Raw genomic sequence first — 25,359 nt, 5'->3', positions numbered from 1 at the left:
AGTATAGCTAATTATTTACTTACCTCATCAAAGGTAAGCAATACTTTTCCTTGGGGTGAGTATATGACTCACTATACTTATCTGTATCTGCTACCTTTTCCTCCGCTTACTATATAACCTTTTAAATATTTTAAGTAGAGATAGTGAAATGTGAACACGCTTCCGGAGCTATCAGCTGAAATGTCAGTGTGCTGAAAAAATAAATAAAATAAACCTTAAAATAAGCCCAACACCCCCAAAACACTTTGGACATAAACTGTCAAGGGACTTTCATGTAGTTTGTAGCAGTGCACAAAAGTGGGTATATACCAAACAGTGCTGTTAACGTGCATAAACTATGGTTATAAACTATAAATTATGGCATCTTAAGACCCAATGGCATCTCTGGGGCAGCGTTTTTTATGAATGGTTGGTAATAAAAAAGGTACATATTGGGGAATGATGTGTTCCTCTTTGCACTATCTAGGCTCTCAACTACTCTTGAGGCAGTAAGTGTTTGCCCAGCAGCGGGGCTGAAAAGTGGGCCAAGACTCTTGGGAATGACCTACACCAGATGCTCTGATGGTTCAATGAACAGATATGTTGCCAATTTACCTTCCAGCTTTATATATTATGATTCTTTGCCCATTGGGACCATTGCCTGCTTCAAGCTTTCTTCATGTCAGCAGAATCACTGCTTTTGTGTTTCTCAGGACAAAACTAACAGAGGAATGATCTCTTCCCCCAGTTGTTGGGTTTTTCCATACTGATATTGGGTTGGGTTTTTTTACCGTGGTTTGGTTGAGGAGCTCTGTCACCCCTTGTGCACTGGAGGAGAGATTTCAAACTTTTGTTATAGGTGTACCTTTGTTATCTTTGTGAAAGACCTGTCCAGATTTGGGCAGATTTTACTTCTAGTAAACCTTGTTTTCTGCATACATTCTAGAGGCTTGGTAGAGTTTGGAGGCTAAAGTAAACAGTTGTCATTGGTTGTGATCTTTTCTGGAATTGCTGACGTTTTGGCTTTCTCACCAATATTGTGCAGAGGACTGGAAGTTGAGAGTAGGGCACCCAGGGGTGTAGAAAAGTGGTGAGCAGTGGCATCTGTGTGGCTGGGTATCAAGTGGCTAAACAAATTGGAGAGAACACATGTAGAAGTCGATACTGGTAAAATCAAGCAGATGGATCTTGTAACTGGTACATTAAATGTTACATAGAATTTAGATTTCTCTGCATACTTATGAAATCAAAACAGAGCTTTGAAACCCAAAGGCACAAGATATATTCTTAATTTTCCTCTGGAGAGTGGCCCACCTAATAGACTGCTACTGCTTTATTAGCTCCAGTGGTAGATGTCTGTACTGATATTTCACATAAAAATATGTATTATTGCACATGGTGGAGGTTTTTCTACTATGTTTCCTTTTCTAAAAAGTCAAATGAGAAAAATTCCCATAAATGTTGTACTGTTTTTCCCCAAACAGTGTTGGTAATAGTAACGTTTTTCCTTTCTCATCGTATAAAGCAAGTTGGGTAATTCTGGAAAAAGTTGACCTAGTTCTTTCATGTACAAAAAAAGGAAAAAAAGCACAGAAATGAACAATACAGTTAATTCCATATGGATCTCCTTTTGCATTTTTATATATAAAATAGCATTATGGGCAATAGTAAATAGACATTTAATGTTCTAGGGATTTAGCCTCAGGTATTTGGCTAGCTTCCCAAGTCCTGCTTCTAATGCTGTGTCAAACTATACAAGGATAACCCATCATTGTATGCTATGTTACTAGAGACTTCAGGGTAACATGTTTAGACAGTAGGGAAGGTTGGGCATATTCCCTGGAGGAGTTCTAGCGTGTGCTTATCAGAGGAATTTAAAGAATAGGCATTGTTACACTGTTCATCTTTCAGATTAATTTTCATTTATGGTTATATAGATCAGGTCTTATGTACCAAAATGCTGTGCTTTCTTTTATGAACTTCTGTGCTAAGAGACAAACCGTGTTAATGTGGAATAACTTGAAACAATATTTTCTTCCAGTGAAATATTAGCAAATAGTTTCCATGCCAAAGAACTTATCAAGAGCAATTTCTAAAATTGTCTGGCCTTGGCTAGCCTGGGTAGAAAAAGCTAACATTTTTAACCATTCCTATTTCTAGAAAGCTTAGCTTTGTGTTAATAGTTCCTCTTAACACGGAAAAGACCTGGTGCAGTTTCTTTATCTCAGCTGAAGTTGTCAAAGGGTAGTGGAGATATCCAGAGCCATCTGACTGAAGAAAAACAGGTTTCATTTTGCTTTTACATCAGATAACTTTTTGAAAATGCTCCTGTGCTAAAAAAAGTAAGAACAGTTTTTTATATGAATAATTAATGTTTCTGATTGGTTTCTTTTAACAGAAATTAGGGTTTTCTTTACTAACTAGTTGGGGTTTTTTACATGAGATACCTAGTTCCGTGAAAGAAGTACTTTGGTTTGAAAATGCTGTTACTGTGCTTGCTAGGTACAGTAGCTCAGGTGCTTCACCCCTCTGCTCTTGGTCCATGCTGCGCAGCTGGTGCTGTGCCGTGGTCCCACAGCAGGGACAGCTGTGTTCATCCCAAGGGACATGGCTCAGCCAGGACACTTGCAGAATATGTTTTCATCAAAGTTTTATGCTATCCAAGCAGAAACTCCAGGGAGGCACTATATAACCATTTCTGAGTCTTTTACTTGCTTTTCTGACCCAGAAGTTCTCAGCCTAAAGTCTTACCCAGAAAATGAAGGGACTGCGTAGTCTGAGCAGGTAGCTGCTGGTGTTCATCTTCATTCACTGTCAAACTGCAGTGCTAATTATGGCAAATCCTTTTAAGAACCGCTTGTGTGCATGAACACTATTGACATTTGGCTCTTTTGAAATATCTTAATGGAAAATACTTTCTTCTTTTTGGCTTTTTCTGTTCCCTTCTTGCTCTTGTTTTTCTCACTTTTCGCCTGTTCCATCCTCCATGGTCTGGCTCCAAATCCAGGTGCTTTTCTTCTGTGGTAGAAACAGTTAGTGCTGGTTTACATTTTAGCAGCAATTTGTGAGTAAGGAAGCTCTTTAACCTGGGCTTTAATTCCCTGAGGCAGAATAGAGCTGTCTGTAATCCTTGTGCGTTGATCACAGTGACTTAGAGATAATTTCTGAATTCTGGAATTCTGGAATTTCCTGCTGGCCAAAGGGACTCAATGACAGGATAATGAATAAGATTCAACCACCCGTTTTAGGATTTTGAGGTTATATAAACTTTCTGATTCTTATCATGAAAAAGCCACTGGCCACTGTTCAATCTCTGGGACTAGCCTCTGCTACTGTAAATATTAGCAAAGTGCCAGAAGAAGACAGTGGAGCTGCACTGGTTTACAACAGCAGGCTGGGGCTCTTATGTCTTAGTAAGTGTAAGTATACATAGTTACAGTGATTCTCCCTTTGGTAGACTCATCAGTGAAGAAATTGGAAAGGTAATGGAAGGGTACTATGAATAATAATCCAAATCAAGCTCTGAAAAAAAATCTCTGTAGTCTAATCCATAGAATTGAGCAATCAGCACTCCAGTTGAGCTTGATGCACGCAAACATGGTATTGCACATGTGAGTAATATATAAGCTATGTGTATTATTACATCTCATATTAAAATGATGGCTGCTGTAGAAGGAGAGGGTTTTGTCTTCAAAAAAATATGTGCACGATTCAGTTTCCTACTGGAAGAGCGAAAATCATGGAGATTAACAGCCACTTTTCTACTTTATACATTTATAAATGTTGCCTAAGTGATATTCTCCCATCAGTTATAAATGGTATTTGAATAGCTTTTTTCTGAATTAATTCTCAGATTTTTAGGGTGTACTGTTAAATCAAACCATCGTTTAGAGAGATTTTTAAAAAGTGGAGTGGGTATTTTAAGAGTGTTAGAAAACGGGATTTGGAAATCTGGTCAGGTCTTCAATTCCATGGTTTTCTCTAAATATTTTACAGCTGTTTGTAGCCTCTTGTAACTGATTTTCATTAGTTTTATTGCTTCAGTCCATTCCTGCCAAGTTCAATGTAGACTCTGGTGTACGTGGGGTGGATTTGGTGAGGCAGCGAGTCTGTACGAGAGCCGTGTAAGTCCAGTTCCTGCTTATGGTTCCTAATGGGACCGCTCATTAAACTCTCCTAGGAGCACTGTGGAATGAACTGCATCTATGTTACCTTTCAAATAATATATTGTAATTAATGTAAAATGATTCACAGAGAATAATTTTCTTTGATAATCATACCATTATTTAACAATAATTCCTGTGGGTTTACTTTTAAGTAACTTAATGTGAGGACTGTACATGCCCACAGGTACTGTTTAAAAGCTAGTTGGGTAATTAAACATTTTTGCTGTAATTGTTACCTCTTACAGCTGCTTCACTGAAGTTCACAAGAATGAAAACCTGAAGAAAAAACAGCAGGAAATACGTAATTGAAAAAAACCCAACAAAACCTCTTGGAATATTACAATAGTCTATCTTAATTTAAAAGAAAATACAAATAGGAAGTTAAAGGAATTGTTTCTGATATAACTTGGAATGTATCAAGTTTCATTTCAGCAATATGATTAGTAACATCAGCTGTATTATGATGATTCAACATCCATTTAGTATATAGTAAATAGAAATTTAAAAGAATTTTTATTTTATTCTGGGTTTATCAAGTGATAATTCAAAAACAAGTGAGAAATAGTCCTTCATTTTGACAACTTCAGTATAGTTTTGTGGTGATTATTGTAAAAATGGTGGAAAAAGTGTTTCTTACTGGTTTACTTTGAGTAAGGTAGATTTTGATAATGGATCGGAACTATTTCTGCTTAATTTTTGTATATTACTGTCTGCATGGTTCTCTAAGCAGTAGTGTTTGTATTGCATTATAACAATAATTATAAAAATCTTAAATCCAATTCTTGGAAAATGGATTATTTAGGGCATTTATAATCTGAATTCAAGAAAGAAAGGTGAATAATTGAGACAAGGACCAGTCTCTTGATAGATCTTCATAGACAAGAAATGCATTGATATGGTCTTTTGTCAAATTAAAGTTTTTAATTCTGAATTCACTGGCAAAATGTGTTTTTCTCGGTGTATGTTACCTACTTCCCATATGTATTTTACATGAAACTGGCCCTTTCTTTGTGAAGGAAATGTCAGATGTGATACTGAAATCTCAACTAAACAAATAATTTGGAAAACTTTTGGGACTCAGCTATTAGCCATTCTATTCCTGTGCTCAGAGGATGCTTTAGAGTCCCACTTCCATACATGATTTAAAAGGACCCACAAGGGCATAGCTGCATTTAAGAGTACCCCTCAGGTTTTTGTGCCTAGCCCCTCTCCATCTCCTTTGTTAAAAATATCTCAAATCTAATGTAGATCTGCCCAGACAACATGTGGTGGGTTAAATGTCCCATTCCACAGGTGGGCTCTGACCGGGCTGTGCATCGTGCGAAAGGTGGTATGTGCACAGGTACAGCCACGAAAGCCTGCTGGAGCACGGGGCAGGGTCAGAGCCCTACATCATCTGACGACTGAAATAAGATGTCATCTTATTAATATTACCTACCCTGAAGGAGCAAAATTGCTTTCGGGGAAGTTCTGTGATACCCTCCCATGATGGAGAGTATCAGAATTATTTTACTACCTTTCCATTGCTTGGAATTTACTGTTAGGAAACAAAATAAAAAGGCCCAAGTGGCTGCATCTCATTTGGAGCACAGTACCTCTTACTTTTTCCCAGGTGCAGGCTTTTGTCTTGGATCACCTTTGTCCCATCCCTCCCAGAGGCTTGGGAGGGAGGTACCCTTTATTTTTTGTCTCCTCCAGTCACTTTTCTGTCACACTGGCACAGGCAGGGAAGGCAGGAGATGCTTGTTTCCATTCAGCCTGGCTCAGCAGGTTTATGCATACAGAACTGAGAAGAGCTCCTCTTGGGCAGGAGGAGGGAAATGGTTACTTCATGATGAAATCTGAGCAATTTATAAACAGGTGAAGCCTGGTGTTCAAGAGGATACTTCAGAGCTCCCTGAACTTCTGCAGATAAATGTTTTCTTCTCTTTGGTTAACATGATTCACAGGCAGAGGGCCAGGACCAGGATTGCTCACCCAGTGAAGCCCTGCAGTTATGTACAGCTGTAGCCAAACAGGCTTTTGTCTGTCTTAGGTCTACATTAATGTAAGGAAATAAAATATGAAGTACTGTGCAACAGGAGCAGGCTCTGCATTGTGTGCAAGTACTTTGAGGATTTTTCTGGAGGCATTTCCTATGTGCAGAGTGGGATAAAAAAGCAGAGTTAACTCTGAGATTCATTTCCACCTCCTCTCCACCCTGAAGTTTTTGTCTGTGGATGTTTGTGCTCTCAGAGGGGCTGAAGGCTTTCGCATTGGCTCATAAATCTTTCAGGAATTCTGAAACCCTGTGAGTTATGAAACACTCATGTTGGTCTATATGCAGGTGTACCAGAAATAAGTATGAAGTCTGCAAAGATTTTGAGTGCTGCTGTTACTGGAGAATGTTTGTGCTGTTGAGGGAGTTCTCCAGTGCAGACCCCAACACCTATCTGTATAGATTATTGTAGTGTGGCATTTTTTTTAATTCACTTCCTTGTGAATACTGGTGAGTTTGTAGTTACTGTTTACGAATGGAGGGTTTCTGAGTTTTGAAGCTGTTCTTTGTTATACAAATACAGTTTTTAAAACATCAACCTTTGAAAAAGAGATGCTAAGCCAAGTGTGTCCACAAAGGGAGATTTGAATCATGTGTCAACAACTGAATTTTAACTTACCTTGAACAGATAAGAAGTTGTAGTTGCATCAAAATCTGACAGTCATAATCCCCAACTCTGTCCAGGGAACAATTTATTTCAGCTTATGTTTTAATTATCTTAATTTTTGTGTTAAAAAATGGGTTTTGATTCATTGTCAGCACCCTTTGTGATAGAAATTACAGCACCAAGAAATCTCTTTAGTAATTGCTGTTGAAAAGCAGTGATTTCTGTTTTCTGCATTGAAAAAATGGTCGAAGTGCAGATAACGATTAAATGAGTAACTGCTGGGAAATGTCATGTGCTGTGTATCTATGTATAGGAACCTTCTCTCCAGAAATCTTCTCAGTATGTTGTTTAGTTGTAAAGTTTCCAGAAGCAGAGTTTCTGCCATTCAGTGTAGAAAGGTGCTTCATAGCCAAGTATATTTTTGCTGTCTGGAAGTCTACAGTCATAACTGGTGTCATAACTCGCTCAAGTTCCAGCAGTGCCAGGCTTTTCAAAATTTGGAAGGAAGGTCCAATCCTTTGAAAAAGAAGTCGAAGAAAAGAAACCCTTTCCTTCATTTGAGTCTATTTGTAAGACATTTGATTTCAGCAGTTTCATGTTAGCCCGATCCATCTTAATGTATCAAGTCTATGGGTTCACTTAGGTAGGTGATAGTGGCTGATATTCTGATTCACCATCTGCTGATTAGGTCCACTGTTTAAAGTCCATGGAGGGAACTTATTTTGAGAGTGCATTTGCTGTAATGTAGTGTTTACGCAGAGTACCTTTTCACAGTCTGAGCCAATGACAGTTCTTCACTGGGATTTGGTATGTGCCAGATCTGGGTTTTGGGGATGTGTTCAAACCTTCGGGGAACACCCAGGAAGTTCTCCCAGGTTCTGTAACTGTTTTGATTCTGGTGCTCATCATGAGAGGAGCTGAATTTCCTGGCATACACTTCCCACAGACTAATTTCTGCATTTTACCAAGCTATTGGTACCAAAAGATTATATCTTTGCATCCCCAGAAAGAATCTGAAACTCTGGTTTTTCCATCAGAGCAGTTTGAATAAAATGAAATTCTCTGTTTGATCCTGCATATTCTGGCCTTCAGCCAAAGCGTGGCTTTATGGATTCAGAAACATGAAGAATGAATGTGAGTATAATTTTGAAAGCTAAAGAATATGTGGGAGTAAATTTCAGTAGTTCTGAAGCTCTTAGTATTAGAAATATACCTACTAATATGAAGTAGGATTTTTTTTTTTCTTAGGTTCCTTTGAGAAATCCTAACCCTTAGAGCTCAAGAGTTGTCCGAATTCAAAGGGCAACTGTTCATATGTTCTCTTCATTAGAGGGTGGCTTTGAGTACTGATGTCCCTGTGAAGTAAGTTAAAAATAATCTAAATTTAAAATGTCTCGATAGAGTTCCTGCAATTTGAAAATGCTTTGGGAAATCCAGATCAATAGAAAATAGAGATAGGTGTCTCCTTACAAACCACATTGACCTTGGGCACATCAAGCTCTGGGAACATTACTCCTAAACTGTATCCTGCACTGTGCTACTGTCTGTCTCAAATGACACCTTGAGAGTATTACTGCACAAAGACAGATGGAATAATCAAGTGGTTGTGTTAAATTGACTACAGTTCAAATCTGTTTCTAAACAGTGATTAGAGCCCAAGATAAATCTTGCAGTTCAAAGTGACTCCCAAGCAAGTGGCTTAATCAGCTTTCAGGATCAAATACCGCTAAATTCTGGGAAGACCTTAGCTATGAACACTGAAGATGTTTTTCTGTTTCGCTTTGCAGATTAGCAGTAACCCACCTGTGAAATTTGATAGAAAAAACACAATGCTTCTTTAAATGGTGGTGCAATCAAGTATGTTTTCTGTTTGGCTGATATGTTACAGTTCTCCAGTGCTGACAAGTGAGATTTTGCGACACTGGCAACAGGATGAGACTGAAATTACTTCTCACTTTATTAACTGAGAAAATGTACAGTTTGGGTATGGCAATAACTTAAGTATTTATGTTTTGAAATTACTGAAGGTTTCCAAAATTTGCATTCCATAAGGAGAGTAGGCTTGTTCAGTTAGAAAGCTCATGCCTGTTTGGACACCTGTAAACTGAAGAAGAGCAAAACTCCCACAACACTTAACATGAAAACCTGACTAAAGAACAAATTTACCTCAGGAGCTCAGTGTGGCTTGTTATGGGCCTTTCTGCCTGACAGCTTCATCGCTGGCACAATAAATGCAGCTTTCCAGACATTCAAGTGTTAATAAACCATAGTCAGTTTATATATGTAAAAGTTGTGAAAATTGTGCAAATTAACTGTTCAAACATACCCTTTCTCAGGAAAAAACCAATTTCTATAAATTATACCGCAAGTAAATGCAGCATAAAAAGAGAAAAGAGATTCATTGATGACCTTATCAAAGAAGCATAACCGAGTGTTGAAAAGGTGGTAGGAAAACACTTTAGCCGCATTATGTTTATACACTTCAGGAGGCCTACTAAGGAAAAATCTGTCTTTATGACAAAAAGGGAAGGAAGGAAATAAGTAATGATAATACTAAACAGCTGAGCAGTGGAATAATCTATTAATTTTAGCAAATAAATGATCTATAAGTAGATACCATCATAAAGCTCACATCATAATGGGAAGGACTTGATACAAAAGCAAAAACCAGGGAAAACTATAAATGAATACAGCCCCATAAAACAAAGCAAGCCATTGGTGAAAGTAACTGAATTTTTAAATTATGGAGTCAGTAGCAAAAGTGTACCTGGGGATGGAAAAAAGGGGGAAAAAAAAAAAAAGAGGAGAAATTAAAGATGGTCTGAACTACTGTAGTAATTAACATGATGCTGTGCTTTTTTTGTTGGTAGAAAAGTCTTCTCCTGTGCTGTTTCAGGCAGAATAAAGGGATCAGTTGAAGTTCAGTAGAACAGAAGATCATGTGCTGATCAGATTTAATTCCCACCATAAGTCAACAAAATACTCATTTGAAACACCTACCCCAGTGTGTCCATCAGGACTGAGTCTGTAAAATCTGAAATGATAGGGTACATTAAGAGAAGTAATTGCCTTATGAAGACTTTAGATCAAGGTGCAGTTTACGTGACTGAAATACTCGCTGACAGGATGAATACTCTTTTATGCAGACAGTGATATCAGCAGAGGTGCAGTCTTTCACCTCTGCTATTTGGAGCCATTGTTTGTTTAAGTGGGAAAGAGTGGAAGAGATAAAGTTGACTCAGGTAGAACATGCATTATGTTACTTAACAGAAACCACAGCTAGGTTGTTTTCCAGGTAACCTAGATCCAACAGACCAACAGACACTCATGCACAAAAGAAGAAAAAAAAAAAAAGGTAAGTTAAAAACCAAATAGGCATGATGGGAAACACAGTAATTTTCTACTCCAATAAGATGATACAAAAACAAGCTATATGCAAAACAGGCATCTTCACATTGCATGGCAGTAAGATGTGAACGAACTGGATGTCCAGAAAGAAATAGTGTAATACACCAACAGGACAGCAGTTGCATTTACCAGCATAAAGAAGGTTTAGGTGTTGATAATCCACAATTTAAAACCAATCTGTGAGTCTTCCACTTGAAATTTTGTTTCCACCTTAACAGTTATATGTGAAAGCTGGAAATCCACCAAAGGTACAGACAGACATCTAAAAGCTTTTGAAAGTAAATGCCTTGGGGAAATAGTAGGTATTAAATGGAATGAATTTATAACAAATACTGAGATTCAGCAGGGAGTTGAACAAGACTTAATCTCCTAAATTATCCAGAAAGGAAGATGGAAATATCTAGGATATGTGGTAAGAATGAAGCCAGATCTGATGCCAGACTGTCTGCCATGGCAGGAGTGCCTTCAGGCTGACTGTAGAACATGTAAAAGGGGCTAACCAAAATAATTTCTCCAGTGAAAAGTGCTTAGAGATAGAAACATTACGGATGACTTCACAAAGTGAGTGACAGTCAAGGAGAAAGCCAGATGGACAGTGATCAGCAGTCTTGCATATGTTTGAAGGAACTCTTGGCAGCATAGGGAAAAAATGTGAGTTGGGTGGCACCAAAGGTTTTTATCTAACATTTCATGTCTATTAGGGGCTATAAACACTTGGCAGACCTGTAGAATGATTTCAGGACTTTTATCAGCACCACTCCAGGTCTAATGACCAGAAAGTACATATTTTAATCCCAGAGTCCAAGCTCTGTCACTTGCAACTGGCAGCTGCAATAAGCACTGTAATTTGTGTAAACTCAGCACCACCCACAAGTTTCTAAGATCAACAGACAAAGTGGTTGCTGCTGGTATGAGGGAGAAAACCACCAGGTTGTCTTCCTGCATCCGGGTGGAGGAAGTCAGTGATTGTCTGCTTGCAATAATAAGAGAAGGCATGTCTGCTGGGGCCTTTTCTTTAAGCAGAGTATTTTGGCTTCTGACCCAGTCAGTGCCCTGCTGTTCTTAATTAGCCATGTCTTGACTATATTAATATCCTGGGATGTAGCTGTTTACAATTTTGTAGTCAAGCATGCAGTTCTTCGGTATTACCCGCACTTTCTCAATCTCTGGTACCATGTCACCTGTGCTGTTATGCCGGTGGCATCCTTGGTAACCACGTCTGACTGTTCCTGAAAAGTCGTCTTCCCTGATGTGCTTATCTGGCCTCAGAAAGGCTCCTTAGCTGTGTGGCCGTGTTTAAAGACTCATGTTGCATGTCTGCTGCTAGATGTCCTACATCAAGTGGTGCTTCCCTGCGTGTGCACCTCTTTGCATATGCTGCTTAGAGGCTTCTTTCCTACTGTATATATTTATCTGTTCCTCTTTTTTTGTAGAAATCTAATCAATCTTAATCTAAAAATTGTTTAAGAGTGCATTTTTTGAAAGGGTGAGAGGGCTTCACTGGTGTTCAGACATCTGGACTGCTGGGTAGCGAGTTAAAAACCTATAGTGTCTCTTCTGGTTTTTCCTATATCAAAAGCATAGTTGGAATTTGGTGGCCTGAACAGAGATGTCCTGTGCTATTTGTTCTGCACAGCAAGCTCCTGCCTGGCCACCAGCTATCCCTTTGACAGGGAGAAAGCCTCGCTGATAATGCCTGCCAACTGCAGGGAGATATCTAAGATACCTTAGCTGGTCTGAAATGGTATTGGCAACTGGATTGTACCCACTATGTGTTAGTTATGAAGGGTCAGAAGAGCTACACCTCCCACAGAAAGCGGTTTAAACCAGGATCTGTTTGTTTCACTCCCTGTCTTTTTGGAACATAAGCCTCAAGACAGATTTGAAAAAGGCAAGATCATCTTGGTTTCCAATTTCAAGTACAAATGAGTGATATTTCTGATATTGTGACTTTATTCTCTCTATGAATTGGAGGACTTTTCCTTTAGCTTACAGTTATTGTGACCATTGCTTCAAATGGTCTTCCAGAGCTGTGGTAGTAAAATAAGATCTTTCAAATAATGAGAACCAGAAACTGGTTTTTTTCTGCCACAGTGTTGGCTGTAACGACGGAAAGTCACTGATTTCCTTTTGAAGCTGTTTCTGAATTGTTTCCTTGATGCTGCCTACCTTTCTGCTGATCCTTTCTTACTTGAGAAGCAGCTTGTTTGACATACCTGGTTTGCTCCACGAACATTTCCTTTATGCTTTATCTATAGTTTGTTAGACAGGTCTGTGAAGTTTGGTCACAAGCCAGGTAGTCATCAGGATTTCTGTGCTAGGGTAGGCACTGAAGTAACCAGGTGTAAGCAATACAGAAACTGATATGGCAAAAGGTTATATAAAATGGATCATGCAGCTTTGCATATACATCTTCTTGTGTGCAGCACATTTTTACTGCTGTTTGTCACACCCTGAAGTATTCAGTCTTGAGAAGTGTTTGGAGCATGTCCTGTTAATGAATCCTATGAAAACAGAATGTAGGAGATTAAATGCTGTTACAAGACAGGTCCTGATGGAGCTGACCTGCTGTGTATTTTTGTCATTTGAGGCTAAGTTGTCTCTCTGAAAAGAATATCATCCTGTGCTGGTAATTTAATCAGTCAGAGCAATGGTAACATAAAGACATAGCTTATGTATGGAAAATATTATATTATGCGGTAGATCATTGTTACAGTGTTCGAAAACTTCTGAGAAGAATTGTAATATTTTGGCAGGAGTTCAAAATTCTCTTTCCTACAAGGAACAGGTTTGGTGGTTTTTTTTTTCTCTAACATGTCATTTTGAGGTTACATGGTAACATCTGTCAGAGCTATGCTAACCTCTGTCATCCAGCTGTTATAATTGTGGTATTTTCCTTCCTTTTCCTTCTCTTTCCTCTCCTTTCTGCTTTCCCTTTCTCCTCCCTCAGAAAAAAAAAAAAAAAAGCCAACAAAAACCACCTCCTTTTATACTGAAACTTCAGGTGGAATGAAGTGGTTATAAAAGCATCTGTCAACACAGGAATAGGTTGCCAAGCCAAGTATTTGGGTTGGAAGTCATGCCTTCCCAACTGCTTGAAAACAGGAAGTATCTCTGTTAAGTGATGGATAGCTCTACTTTGCTGAGAGGAAGAAAAGGCTTTTTTTCTTTTTTTTCCCTTTCTTTTTCTTTTTTGCCTTCGGGCTAATAAATGAGTTCTGCAGTTCTTCCGTGTATGTAAAGAAAGACTCCTATAGAAGTGTGTATATGGGTGGACACATCTCTCTGTGTGTATATGTGTATGTGTGTGTATGAATACACAAACTAAAAAAACTCCAAAACCAACAATTCACTTTGTACATGATCGGTCCCTGTCAGAAGCCAGCCCAGGCACATCTTATCCCAGTGATTCCTGTAAAGCTCTCAAAATCTGTCAGAAACAGCCTGCAGGATTGCAACGGCTCCTGGGTGATTAATTGCCAAAAGAGTCTGGTTCCAGGTTCCATTACATGTAATTGTTATCTTTTCTAAAGGGGTTCTTTTATTATACCCCCACCCCCCAAAAAATAGGTAAAAGAAAAAAAGAACTGACATTCCTGAGGTTTTGCACCGCTTAGGAGAACGGAGGACTCTCTTATGTAAACATACACTGAAGGGGGTGTGTTACATTGTTTATTAGCTGATGATAGAATTTTTTTTTTCTTCAGTTAATTTTAACTTTACTAAAAATCATTTCATTAGAAATGGGGGAGGAAGAGCTACGTAGCATTTAGAGGAGAAGAAAGGAGTTTCAGTGCCTTCTCCACATCAAAACCTCTCTGTAAGACCCGGCAAATGCCAAAGGACTAGGTTGCTCCTGCTCCTTATTAAAATTGCAGGAAAACAGCCAAAAATTGGGACATCCTCTGTCTGCACACCACCGTGGTAAGACTCCTCAGATTGGACGTGGGGAGAGAGCAAAATGTTGTGTCTGAAATCCCCCTTGCAAGAGAAGCCAGCACGTAGCCCTGAGCTGAGACTCTGCCACTCAGCATGGGTGCAAGGAGAGAAGGGCGCAGCTGCAGTCAAATGAGCAGAGGAAGAAAGGCTGGGCGCTGGTTTTTCCAGAGTTTGTGGCTTGAAAACATGTGTTTAAGTGTCCTGAAAGTATGGCAGATTGTGGGGAATCTGCTGAATTGCTTCAGTTTTTTCTGTGATCATATTCACAAAGCAGAGAGGAGAAGAGCCTGATTCCCTGTTGGTGCCTCCATGTCTTTGAATACACGTAAGAGGCTTGATTTGGAGCTGAATTTCTGTGCCAAACTGGAGTATCTGGAATCATATCAGTAGGGTTGCTTGGATTTACACTGCTTTTACTGCATTGAAAATGTGCTGTGTTACTGACAGGTTTAGACTTTTATAGATGGAGGCCTGGGCAATGCTTGGCTCCCAATGAGCACTCTAGTAATTTGTGCCAACTGGCCAATTTAACTGTTTGAAATATCAGGGGAAAAAAGCATGGAGATACTGGTTCTGCAGCTGCAGAGTGTCTGCCTGCAGATGTATCTGCCAAGAGAAGTGATTGAAACTTGGTTTCTTGAGATATTTTAATCCTATCTGAACAAAACCACATAAAAACGTGCTCTGGTATTGTCTGCATGGGCCAAGGAGCACATTGTTCCTCACAGTTGTGTTTACACGGTCTCGTTGCTGCAGTGAAACAAGTCTCCTCAAGTCTTCTTTCTCCATGATTCCCCTTCAATTAGCTATATTAATCAAACTCTGTCAGTGACAGGACTGTGATGTACAGCAGTTGGGACAATGATGTTACTCTTGATTAAAAAGTTGAGAATATTTTGGTGCATCCAGCTTTGTGCAGGTTTGGAAATAGAAGCCTGGCTTTTTGCAGAGGTTTTTGCCTTCTGCATCCACAAGCAGCTTCTTCAGATGGTGGAGAGGCGGTAACCCTACCACCCTTCCCTCTTCCCCGCTGCCCCTTCTCCACACATGACCACAGCTGTTGTCTGACGCAGGAGTGCAGCCCGTGGTGCAGGAGGGACCGTGGGAGGTGAGCTCAGCAGGAGGCAGCAGGGCACGGCAGCCTCCTCCCTGAGCTGTATTGGCAAGATAAGGCAGCTGAATAATCGCTGGCACTACGCTCTTGGTGCTGTATCCCCAAAGGCAGAGGCACAGCTAGCTCTAGCCCAGAGCAGCCTGAAACCTCGTGGTTTGGCAGCGAGGTGAGGGCTGTGGTACCGATGCCGGGTGCTGGGGCTTACGAGCTGGCCGCGTGGTGGGCACTGAGTGGTGGTAGCGCGGTGATGGTGGTGGTGAGGAACTCGGCCTGCAGTGGGACTTCATCCATGCCTGACAGCAGACATCAGGGAAAGAAACTAAAATCAAAAGCAGCTCTGAATGCTTGGGCTGTGTGGAGAGGCTCAGTGTGCTTTCACATCAACTCTGGAAATTCGTGCTTTCTTGAAGCACTTTTAGCACTGCCTATTTATAACTTAGTTATTTAAGTAACACTAATATCTGTTTAAAATCACCACCATTAGTGGAAATGACAGATTTGCTGTGAAACATGCAGAAGCAGGGTATGTCGTTCAAGCAAGTCACGCCAACAGTTTCTATTGAGTTAAAGCAGTTCTTTCCCCAGGTTTCATTTTATAAGGAAAGATGATTTTGTTACTTTTCTACATACTAGAACTGAAGGGTAAACTGTGTTTTGCTGTAATAACTAAGAGACTCATCTGTAGTGGTAGCTGAAGGTGTTAGTTCCTGTTGGTAGGCAGCAAAGAGAGCAATTCCAGAAGATATATTAAATTACACAGAGAACTTTCCCTCTGTTGATGAGATGAACTGGAAACGGGTAAAAATCAGTGGCTGAAGGAAAAAGATTAACTGATGGTAGTAGACCTGGAGGATAAGCAAAACGAGTAAATGAATCCTACACAAGCAGGGTCATTTGACTGCTGAGCCGTGAAGGACAGATTGCATTCTCATTTTTCAGATGGTTAACTCTCCATATTGCTTCATCTTGGTTTGGACTCAGATGATATATACTGTCTCTCTGTTGAAGTTGGTTTACTGTTTGTCAGCGTATCAAACCACATGTTTGTTCTCTGCCTTTAATTAGTACTTCTGGTTAATGCCTGAGTAAAATGTTCCCGCTGTGCTCACTGCCACTTGATGGTGTGCATTCTTCCTGAACACCTGCTGTCAAACCTATCATGTCTTTTCTTGTCAACTTGCACAATGCTCCAGGTCTTGAGCAAGACTGACATGATGGAAGGTTTGTATGGCCTGATTTTTAGAAATCTTTGTTGAAGGTGAAGTCTTTGCATAGGGACTGATAATAGGAGATAGTCGACTGCAACATTTTATAGGAGCTGGTTTCCAATAATATCTAATAAAATTCTGTTTCTGAATGCAGTTTTTGAAGTAGTGGATATACTGTAGGTTAAAGAAGCAAACTGCTCCACCCTTGGAGGAATTGTAGATGTTGTGTAACAACAGAGAGTAATCTGCACAAATCTTGGGTGAAGTACAAGGGTGGTGACCAGCAAACAAGTCATCAAAGAGGGGAACTTGTTAGAGATGTTGGCATGTGCTGACAGTGGTGACAGATGTTGGCACAGAAGGAAGAAGGTGGGGAGGAGGAAGAGTGTGGGGAAAGGGGGCTCTTGGCAAGAAAAAAGCAGTATCGCTTAACTCAGGAGCCTGTAATTACAAGACTCCAGCCTTGTGACACAGCAAATAAGTGTGTCACTTGAAACAGGAATTTGAGGTTGCCTCCTGAAGCAGCTCATGCCAGATGGAGGGGGAACAATAAAATTTAGCTCTCTACTTGACTATGGTTTTTAGGTCCTTAATAGTGACATTCTGATATGTCTTTGCCCCTCAGCACCTTCTAATTTTGGTAATTAATCCCATGGTTGCAAAAAGCCTCCAGTAGTCTGTCTAGCAAACGGGATGGATGAGCTTCCAGTACTTGAAACTTTCAGAGATCCTAAAACACCAAGCGCTTCTGGTCCGTTGCACCGGGAGCATGACCTGCTCTGGCACAGAGTAGGAATGAAAATCACAGGCACCGAGGTGAGCCTCAAAAGCGTTAGAAGAAGCACCGTTATGGGAGCTGACTTCCCTCCTGCAAGAGCTAAATGTGATGGCACAAGAAGGCCCTTTCATCGCTGTTAACAAATTCAATTCCTCAGCCTGTTTTTTACCTGAATACTTTCCACACTTGCAACACATCTGTCCTGGCATGTGGGCAAAAACTCTGAAAGGACCTCACAGTTACTGCTTGCACAGGCTACAGGAAGAATATGACTGACTAAAATGCTTTAGATATGTTTGAATACCGTAATGATGAAAGTAAAAAAATTTGCATTACCATATTAGATTATAAGATATAAAGTACCTCTCATATTTGGGAGTCTGTGTAAGTAGGGACCACAACCAAGGTTCATAAATAGCGATTGTTCATTTAAGTTGGAAGGATTTAGTAGTTACAAAGGAAACAGATTGTTCTGTTATTTCCAGTCTTCTCATTTTCATCTGTGGTCTAATCCCAGTGGACTCCAAAGGCAGGATTAAACTTTTAGTTGTATTTTTTAGGTTCTGCATTAAAATAAATGTATTTACTTGAAAGGAAATGCCTTAAATTTAGTATAAAAATCTGTTCCTACTTGTGGAGATTGATTGCAGCAGAGAACATGCAGTAACATTGATTCTCCAGATGAACTTCGTTACCTGCTGAACCTGCTTGCTTTCTCTCACACACCTCAGTATGCCGTTTACTGTGCAGTTTATGTTTTGCTTTGCAAGTTATATTTTGCTAATGAAAATGCTGTCAGTTTACCACTTCTTTTTCACATTATATTTACTTTTTCTGATGTCAGACTACCCTCTTGCACCTTTTATGTATGATGTTTTGTTATAAGATCTGATTAAGAATGATTTTGATGAGTTAGGCATGGCTGTAGAACTATGTCAGCAGGAAAGCTGTTTTTTCTGTCCCACAGAAAACTCATCAGCTGGGTGTGCTTCTGTCAGTGTTATAATTCTGCATTGATTGACAAAGTAGTTCTTGAAATCACCAAGTTTCCTTTGAAAAAGGAAAAACTAAAAGGACTAACTAAAGATGAATGCTTTAAAAAAAAAAGGAGGAGGAGGAAAATTAGAAAAGCCCTAAGGTTAATTATAGTCCATTCTTAACAGGAACCACAAATATTTTCCTGGCTTTACTTATTTAAGTTTTCTTTCCTGAAATAATTATCTTCATAACTGCACACAAAATACACATTTTTGAACTAGCTATCTTTTCCAATGATATATTTTGAAGTAATACTCTATTTTGATTGCCAAAGAATTTAAGCATTTCTTGTTGAAATGGAAACAGTTTCTTCTTAATTAAAATGTGGTTTTGCTATTGGTGATATTATGTATTACATGACAATTATCCTACTTTCCTAGTGCTGCCCTGAAGAACATTGTATCTGTGTACCACTAGTAACCTTTCAGTGACTGTGCACTTAGACCCCTTTTGTAACTGTTGTGGTAACAACAAAAAAATTACATAAACTTGCAAAAGAATTGCTTAATGGTATGAAGTATTCTGGTTTCTACCAAAACCCAATTACTTAATTTTGTGCCCTTCCTGGCCTACATAAATTATGCAACCCTCACATCTCAACATCTGTGAATTATGTAGCTCTGCACACACATCAATTAATTTTGGCCCCATCAACTTCCCACCTTCTGTGTGCTCCTAGCCTCAAATCAGTTTTGCATCTCCCAGCCGCGAGCAGTTAATTTTGTACTCCCGGCAGCTCATATCTGCCTGAACCTGCAGCCCAGCTTCAACTCTTCACCCTCCCCCACCTGCCTCTCCTCCTGCACAGCCAAGCCACTACCGCCTTCTGCCAAATTCCTTTTTCTCCAGCTTAGCAGCAAGGATCAGTCCCAGGTGGCTTTACCTCCTCCCTGGCCAGTGGGTCAGCGCCAGATCCCAACGTGTCCCATGGGCAGTGGGGCTGGGTCCGGAGGTGACCTGGATGTCCTTATCGCTCTCCTTGCTATTTCAAAAGTGCAGATTGCAAGACTGAAGCTCCATCTTCTGGAACAGCCTGTGAAAGTCATGGCGCACTTGGAGCAACCACCTCCAAAACCCTTCCGGTGGGGATGCCTGCATCATGCAACACCCCACTGAGAAGAGAAATAGCTTCTGGTTCTGCAAAAAAAGTGATGCTGAGGAGAAATGTAGTGCCAGCAAAACACCTCAAACTCAGCTCTGGTGCTAGCAGCATAAGTAAGCATGACCTGAGCTTTAGTGTAAAGCTGACACTGCTGCTGCAGGTGTCCACACCAAATGCCACAGCAGGCTTCTCTAAGCAACCCAGAAAGAACTCATTTTTCTCCAGAGGGAACTTCAGTGTGCAAAAATGTCAAGAGGAATATCTTGTTCCCTTAGTGCCGACCTCTACGTGCAGCTCAGTTCTGAGTCCTGAGTTATTTTGGCCAGAAAGGAAAAGTATCTCCATGAGAAGTATGCAGACAACAAAAGCCTGAGAGGGCAGTGTGTGTCCTGCAAATGAGAATGGCCTCGACATGCCATTGCTCTCCGATTAATTCCAGACCAGTGGGCAGTAGAGCAGCTCTGCAGCGCACCTACAGCCTCTCACTGGGGATTCACCCTACAGTAATGCAGGATGGGTCAAGGCAGGCCCCTTCCTCACTCTCTCCCTCTTCTTTTAGTTCCTCAGGAGAGTAGAGGGGAGGGGGCCCTGTGGCTTGCCAAAGGGACAAGGGTGGTGATGGCAGAGCGAGGAGCAGATGGACTGTACCCAGGGTCTCCCAGGGTCACTACATTTTCCATCTGGATGGACTGGTGGAGACCAGCTCTCAGTTCAGTCTGCTTTTCTCTCCAGGGACTGGAGGGAATTTGACTCTTTTCTCAAGTGAAGTTACGGAATATTTTCTCTTCTCTCCTTTTTGTCTATGTCTATTTAAGCAGCAAGCGCTGCAGAGACTGACTTGTGCTTTTTTTGTACAGTTCCCAGCACATCTGGCTGTCTTGGATAGGGTCCCTAGGCCTGATTGTAGCAAAAAAGTAATGATAGCGTGTTTAAAACTTGGGCCTCCAACTATGACTATATATAAAATGCAAAGCATTTGGGACAGACTGGAGGAAATACAATTTTTAGTAACTGAGTAAAAAAAAATTATATTCACTCTTGCATCTGCAGTTGTGCTCTTCAAGCGTGGGTGCTCCGTTGTGTTAGAAGACTGTATCTCCGAACTGAAAGCCGATGCAACACAGGGGAGCACTTGCTCCCAGCTGATTGGCATCGAGCATTTTTCCTGTCCCACTTGCACAACAGCCACGGTCATTCATCAGTGTGAAGCTAAGCTGGCTCTAGAAAACGTTCTAATTATCTAGGTGTCCTGATTAAACCTGCCCTGATTTAAAAGAGGCACACCACCGTACTCATGTGAACATTTCTTGTTTCTTCTAAATAATAGAATTAGCTATGGGCATTTCCTTAAGAGCATGCAGAATACAATTGCAGTATAATTCCTCTCTCTCCAAGCCTAGTCTTGAAGCATGCAAATTTTTCTTTCAAGTGTGTTGGCAAAAAATGGCAATATCCTCATACACACGTGATTTCGACGCTGAATTACACACTGGCTGAGTTATCATCAGTGAGTTGAGTTCTTCCATGAATATATCAAGAGTGCTGTGGAAAGTAGCATGGTCTGCTGAGGAAATATCGGTGGATGGCTTGCTTCTCGCTCTCTTTCGTAGGGATCCAGCATTGGCTACTGCCAGGGACAGAGTACTGTGCTGGATACAGAGATTTAGTCTTCCCAATACAACCTTGCTCTATCCTGACACAGCTCGATGTAACACGCTGCAGGACCATGCACTTTCTGCTGAGCTTTTTCATGTTCTGTTTTAAAAATAACAAGACATCTCTTAATATTCAGGATACATTTTTCCACTCTGAAGCACCACAACAGTCTTTTTAAAGAAACACTAGGAAGGGTGTTAACTTGATCAATGCTGTGCAGGAAGGAAAGCTCTTTCCTACTATTTTTTCAGCACGACTTTCACTGACATGATCAGGCTGGGAAAAGACTTATTGGCTGACAGCCCAGGACAGCCATGCAATATCTCTAGTCATCTGGAACTCAAACTACTCTGCCCAAGGGAGAACCATAACATAAAAAACAATGTAGGTTACATGCTGAATCTTATAAACATTGTTCAGCTTTTAAAAAATAATTTAAATACTCTTTATGTGCATTTGCTATGTACAGGTTTTGGTTTGGTTTTTTTTTTCAAATGTCAAGTAAGAAAGGCTGGGAGGTTTTCATTTTTACTGTAGATGATTTTCAAAAATCTTGGAGATTTTTATAAATATAGGGAAATGAGCTTCCTCTCTTCTCATAGATTTAAGAGCTTGGCTTCTGCTATGTATCAGATATAATTGTTTTATATATAGATAATGTTTACCTTTTGACCCTGTCCAGAAAGCAGAGAGTCACAGAAATGGTGGTTGGAGAGCTTGGCATCCAGAGGCCCTGCAGTCCCCCTCCCACACAACACAGGACTCTCACCAGCACCAGACTGGGGAGGGCTTGGCTTCATCTGGCTGAGCCGCAAAACCGCTAAGGATGAGATTCCACAGCCTCCCAGATGACCTGCCCCAAGGCTGCTCTGCTCTTATAGAGATTTTTTCCTCCCATCTAGTCTGAACCCTCCATGCTGTCCTTTGTGGCCATTGTCCCCTCTTACATTGTCTGTCACTGCTGCCCAGAGTTTGTTCTGTTGCCCTTCCACCTCCCTGGTGTATATATAATGACTAACCCTGGGAAACTGCAGCTCAAGGCCCTATATATGTGTATGAAACTACAAAGTTGGGGCCTTAGCTTGTAACTGTATTCATCTTTTGACTTTTCAATTGTCTTGTGGCACAAGAGAAAGAAAAAACAGTTTTTCCAGGAGTTTAAAGCTGATGCTGAAAGGTATTAACTATAGTGCTTTTGCAAGTCTATGTTTTTTTCTCTCCCTTTTTGAAGCTAACCATCACTGGCCTCTGTCTGTTGTTACCTTATTTTGCATAAAACACTGTCAGAGCAATCTGCTCTTCTGTAAGCATGTGGAGCTCTAATAATTTGGGATAAAGCAACATGAATCCAGAATGTAAGCTTCACTTCAAAAATCTTCTTTTCTCCACTTGTTGTCTTGACTGAAGATCTGAACTTGGGTTGTCTCCGTTGCCACCTGTCCTTCTGCCAACTCCTAACATTCCAGCACACCTTGCAACAAGCCTAAAATTATTATTTTAGGAAAATGACTATGGTTCCTTTATGATTCCTTTTTTCCATAAACTGGTATTTCTCAGGCTGAGTAGCCTTACTGTCTTTTCAGCAAGTGATCTGTTCTAACATAGGAGAACAACCCCTCTTGCACATAGCTTGATTTTTCTTGTGCAGCTTTTGCTGAAACTGGTGGTTATTTGATGGCATTGTTTTTAATTGAGTTGTGGTTTTTACTTTCTTGATGTGATGTGACATGTGCTATAACTTTTTCTGTGATGCTTTCATTGCAGGCCTTGCTGAGACCAGGACGAATAGACAGAATTATCTATGTGCCGTTGCCAGATGCAGCCACTCGCGGGGAGATCTTCAAACTTCATTTTCAGTCCATGCCAGTCAGTGATGAAGTCTGCTTAGCAGAGCTCATTCAGCACACACAGAAATACTCAGGAGCAGAGGTAAAACTTTCTGAATGGTAATGGCCATGGAGTCGGTGTGCAAAATTGTGTTTTGAAAATTAAAATCAAGTATTGTCCAGATATCATCCCTTGAGTCTTCTCAAAGTGGTGGTGCGAATTATGAAAGGGAACGTTTGAGAGATTTCTGTGCTCCTGCTCAGAAAACACAATACGATCTGGGGCTTTCTTCCTTCAAGATCTGCATGAGAGGATTGTTGCCAGGGGAAGAGCCTCTTCCCTGGTGAGCCTTAGTATGATCACGGGTGGCCTCATTAAGGATGTGCTGCCAGGAGGAGGTGGGAGCAAGTGCCCCCAGACTGCCCAGACACTTCACCTGGGCCTCTGCATGTCCCCAGGGGTCTTTTGCATTTAGTGTTCTGACTGAGCCTCAGATGGAGGGAGGAGAGACAGAGTTATGAGACAGTGTAGGGGAACTGCAAGGGAGTCACTGGTCACTTTGAAGCTGATATTTTCCTATTCCATATAATCAAGATCTCACAGAAGCACTTATAGCTTGTTGCTATTAGTTAGTCAGCTTCTGACAATGGATGTCAGACAATTATTTCCTGTCCTGGGTAGAAGGAGAAACTTTCTCAGATGCTGCTGCCTGGCAGGTATAATAAGCATTGGTACGTTAGCGATTAACACTCTGCTCCCTGAACATTATTCATGTCAGTGTCTTGTGAAAGGATATTTCATTCTTTCCTCATTTTGATTAATTGAAAGTAATTATATTACTTCAAAAATTCAAAGAATGTTATTAAGGTTGCCAACTTGAGCTCTTAAAAGGTATGAAATACCAGAATTAAAATTTCCATCTTACTGTAGCCAGTCCTAATGTATACATTTATCGCACCATCTTTAATGACATAATCACCTTCTACTTTTTTCCATAGCGGAGTGGAAAATGTGATGTGCTTGCCTCAACTCCCCCATCTCTCTTTGTGCTGTTTATAAGGGCAGGGAAATAAGCTAAGCTTTTCTCTTGGCCCAAAAGAGAGGGTGACTTGTGGAGTATTTGTGATACATACATTGTGATATGAGGAATACTGTGATATGAGGAACTACAATGATAAAGGCCCTTCTCAACTGACTGGTCATTGGATATGCTCCCAGGCAAGACTTCTGTTCATTTAGCTATCACTTGAACACTGGTATGTTGTAAAGTGCTGCGCTGCCTACTAGTAAACTCTGGCTGGTGAGGGCACTGCTGTGAGCGCTGCAAGTCCAAGGGATGGGGTCAGACCTTGCCATACGCAGCAACAGTGTCTGGGCTAGCCTCCAGGCTCGTTCTGGGAAGCTGTGTCACAGCAGACACCAAAGTCAAGCCCACAAGAGCTTTCCTCCTCTGTGGCACAGGACAAACTGTGCTCTGGGAACGAATGAATGAAAGCTGCGTAGTGAGCAAAGCTGCTTTGTGTAGCACATCTTTTTGCTGCAGAATGTGGGATCTCATAATGAAAAAAAACAATAATAAAAAGGACTGCAGGCTTAAATTGGTCTGGAAAACTGTTGAGGCTCTACTGCCTCCACACTTTGGAGTAGTGACTTGGAGCGGTACTATGTTTTTATCCGGATGTCAGTGATACGACTTTTGCTGCCCTGGGAAAATCTATCTGCCTCTGGCAGAGTTACAAGCCTCTAAAAACATAAATATAAACATACCCTCTGTTGTGTATGGAAATCGTCTTCTTACCAGGCAACAACTGTAATGCTTGTATTTCAGAAATCCCAAGCATATGGGGATTTCCTTTGGATCTGGATCAGCTGAGGCTCTAGTGGTGAATTCCTGTGCCTAGTTGATAATGAGTCACAAATGTCTTGGTGCTGGCTTTGTACAGAACCAAAAATAAGTTAATGGGTCATTGAGTGCAGCTACAGAGTAGTTGCAGGGGAAAAAAAAGCCTGCCTGTTTCTAATACGCATTTCTCATGAGTTTTGTTCTTTTGCATCATTCAGAGAATTATAATAACTGGGATGTAAAGAGTAAATACAGAAAAAGCCTCAGTCAGTGTTCCTTGGAAGAATATATAAAAAGTCTTGACAGTTGGCACACACAGTTGCCCGTTTCATTAAAGCCTTTTCTTCCTAGTGTCTCCAGCTTCCCAGCTTTACAAATAGTTTCCGCTGTTGAATGGCAAGTTCCCATTCCACTGTTCTACCCTTTGTTTAGAAAAAGAAATGGAAAATGCTTGGTTTTGTGACTGGAAGCTGCTGTATGAATAGGGTGTTGCGTGTAAAGATGCGTTGAATCATCCTGACATGAGCTGAATAAACAGCAAGGAAAGTGGATAGTTCAGCATGCATCTGGCTTCCAACCTGGCCTTTTTTCAGATCAGATATTTGTATCTTTTTGACTGTCATCACTTATGACCAGTTATCTTTATTCACCTGCTG

The 25,359-nt window shown here is 40.6% G+C and overlaps 1 protein-coding gene across 2 annotated transcripts in view; it reads left to right on the top strand.

The window, feature by feature from the left end:
• AFG2A (AFG2 AAA ATPase homolog A) overlaps positions 1-25,359 on the top strand; it is a 207,055-nt gene that overhangs the window by 139,691 nt on the left and 42,005 nt on the right. For both annotated transcript variants that reach the window (XR_012633565.1, XM_074905127.1), the window contains one exon: positions 22,798-22,962. Coding sequence is in view for 1 of the 2 variants with exons in the window: in XM_074905127.1 (XP_074761228.1) it covers positions 22,798-22,962 (165 nt within the window). In the remaining variant the exon portion in view is untranslated. The remainder of the gene's footprint in view (positions 1-22,797; positions 22,963-25,359) is intronic.

The sequence above is a fragment of the Athene noctua genome, chromosome 4, assembly GCF_965140245.1.
Source record: "Athene noctua chromosome 4, bAthNoc1.hap1.1, whole genome shotgun sequence".
Lineage (NCBI taxonomy): Eukaryota > Metazoa > Chordata > Aves > Strigiformes > Strigidae > Athene > Athene noctua.
Note: the sequence above shows the minus strand (reverse complement) of the source record. Positions and strands in the feature narration are given on the sequence as shown.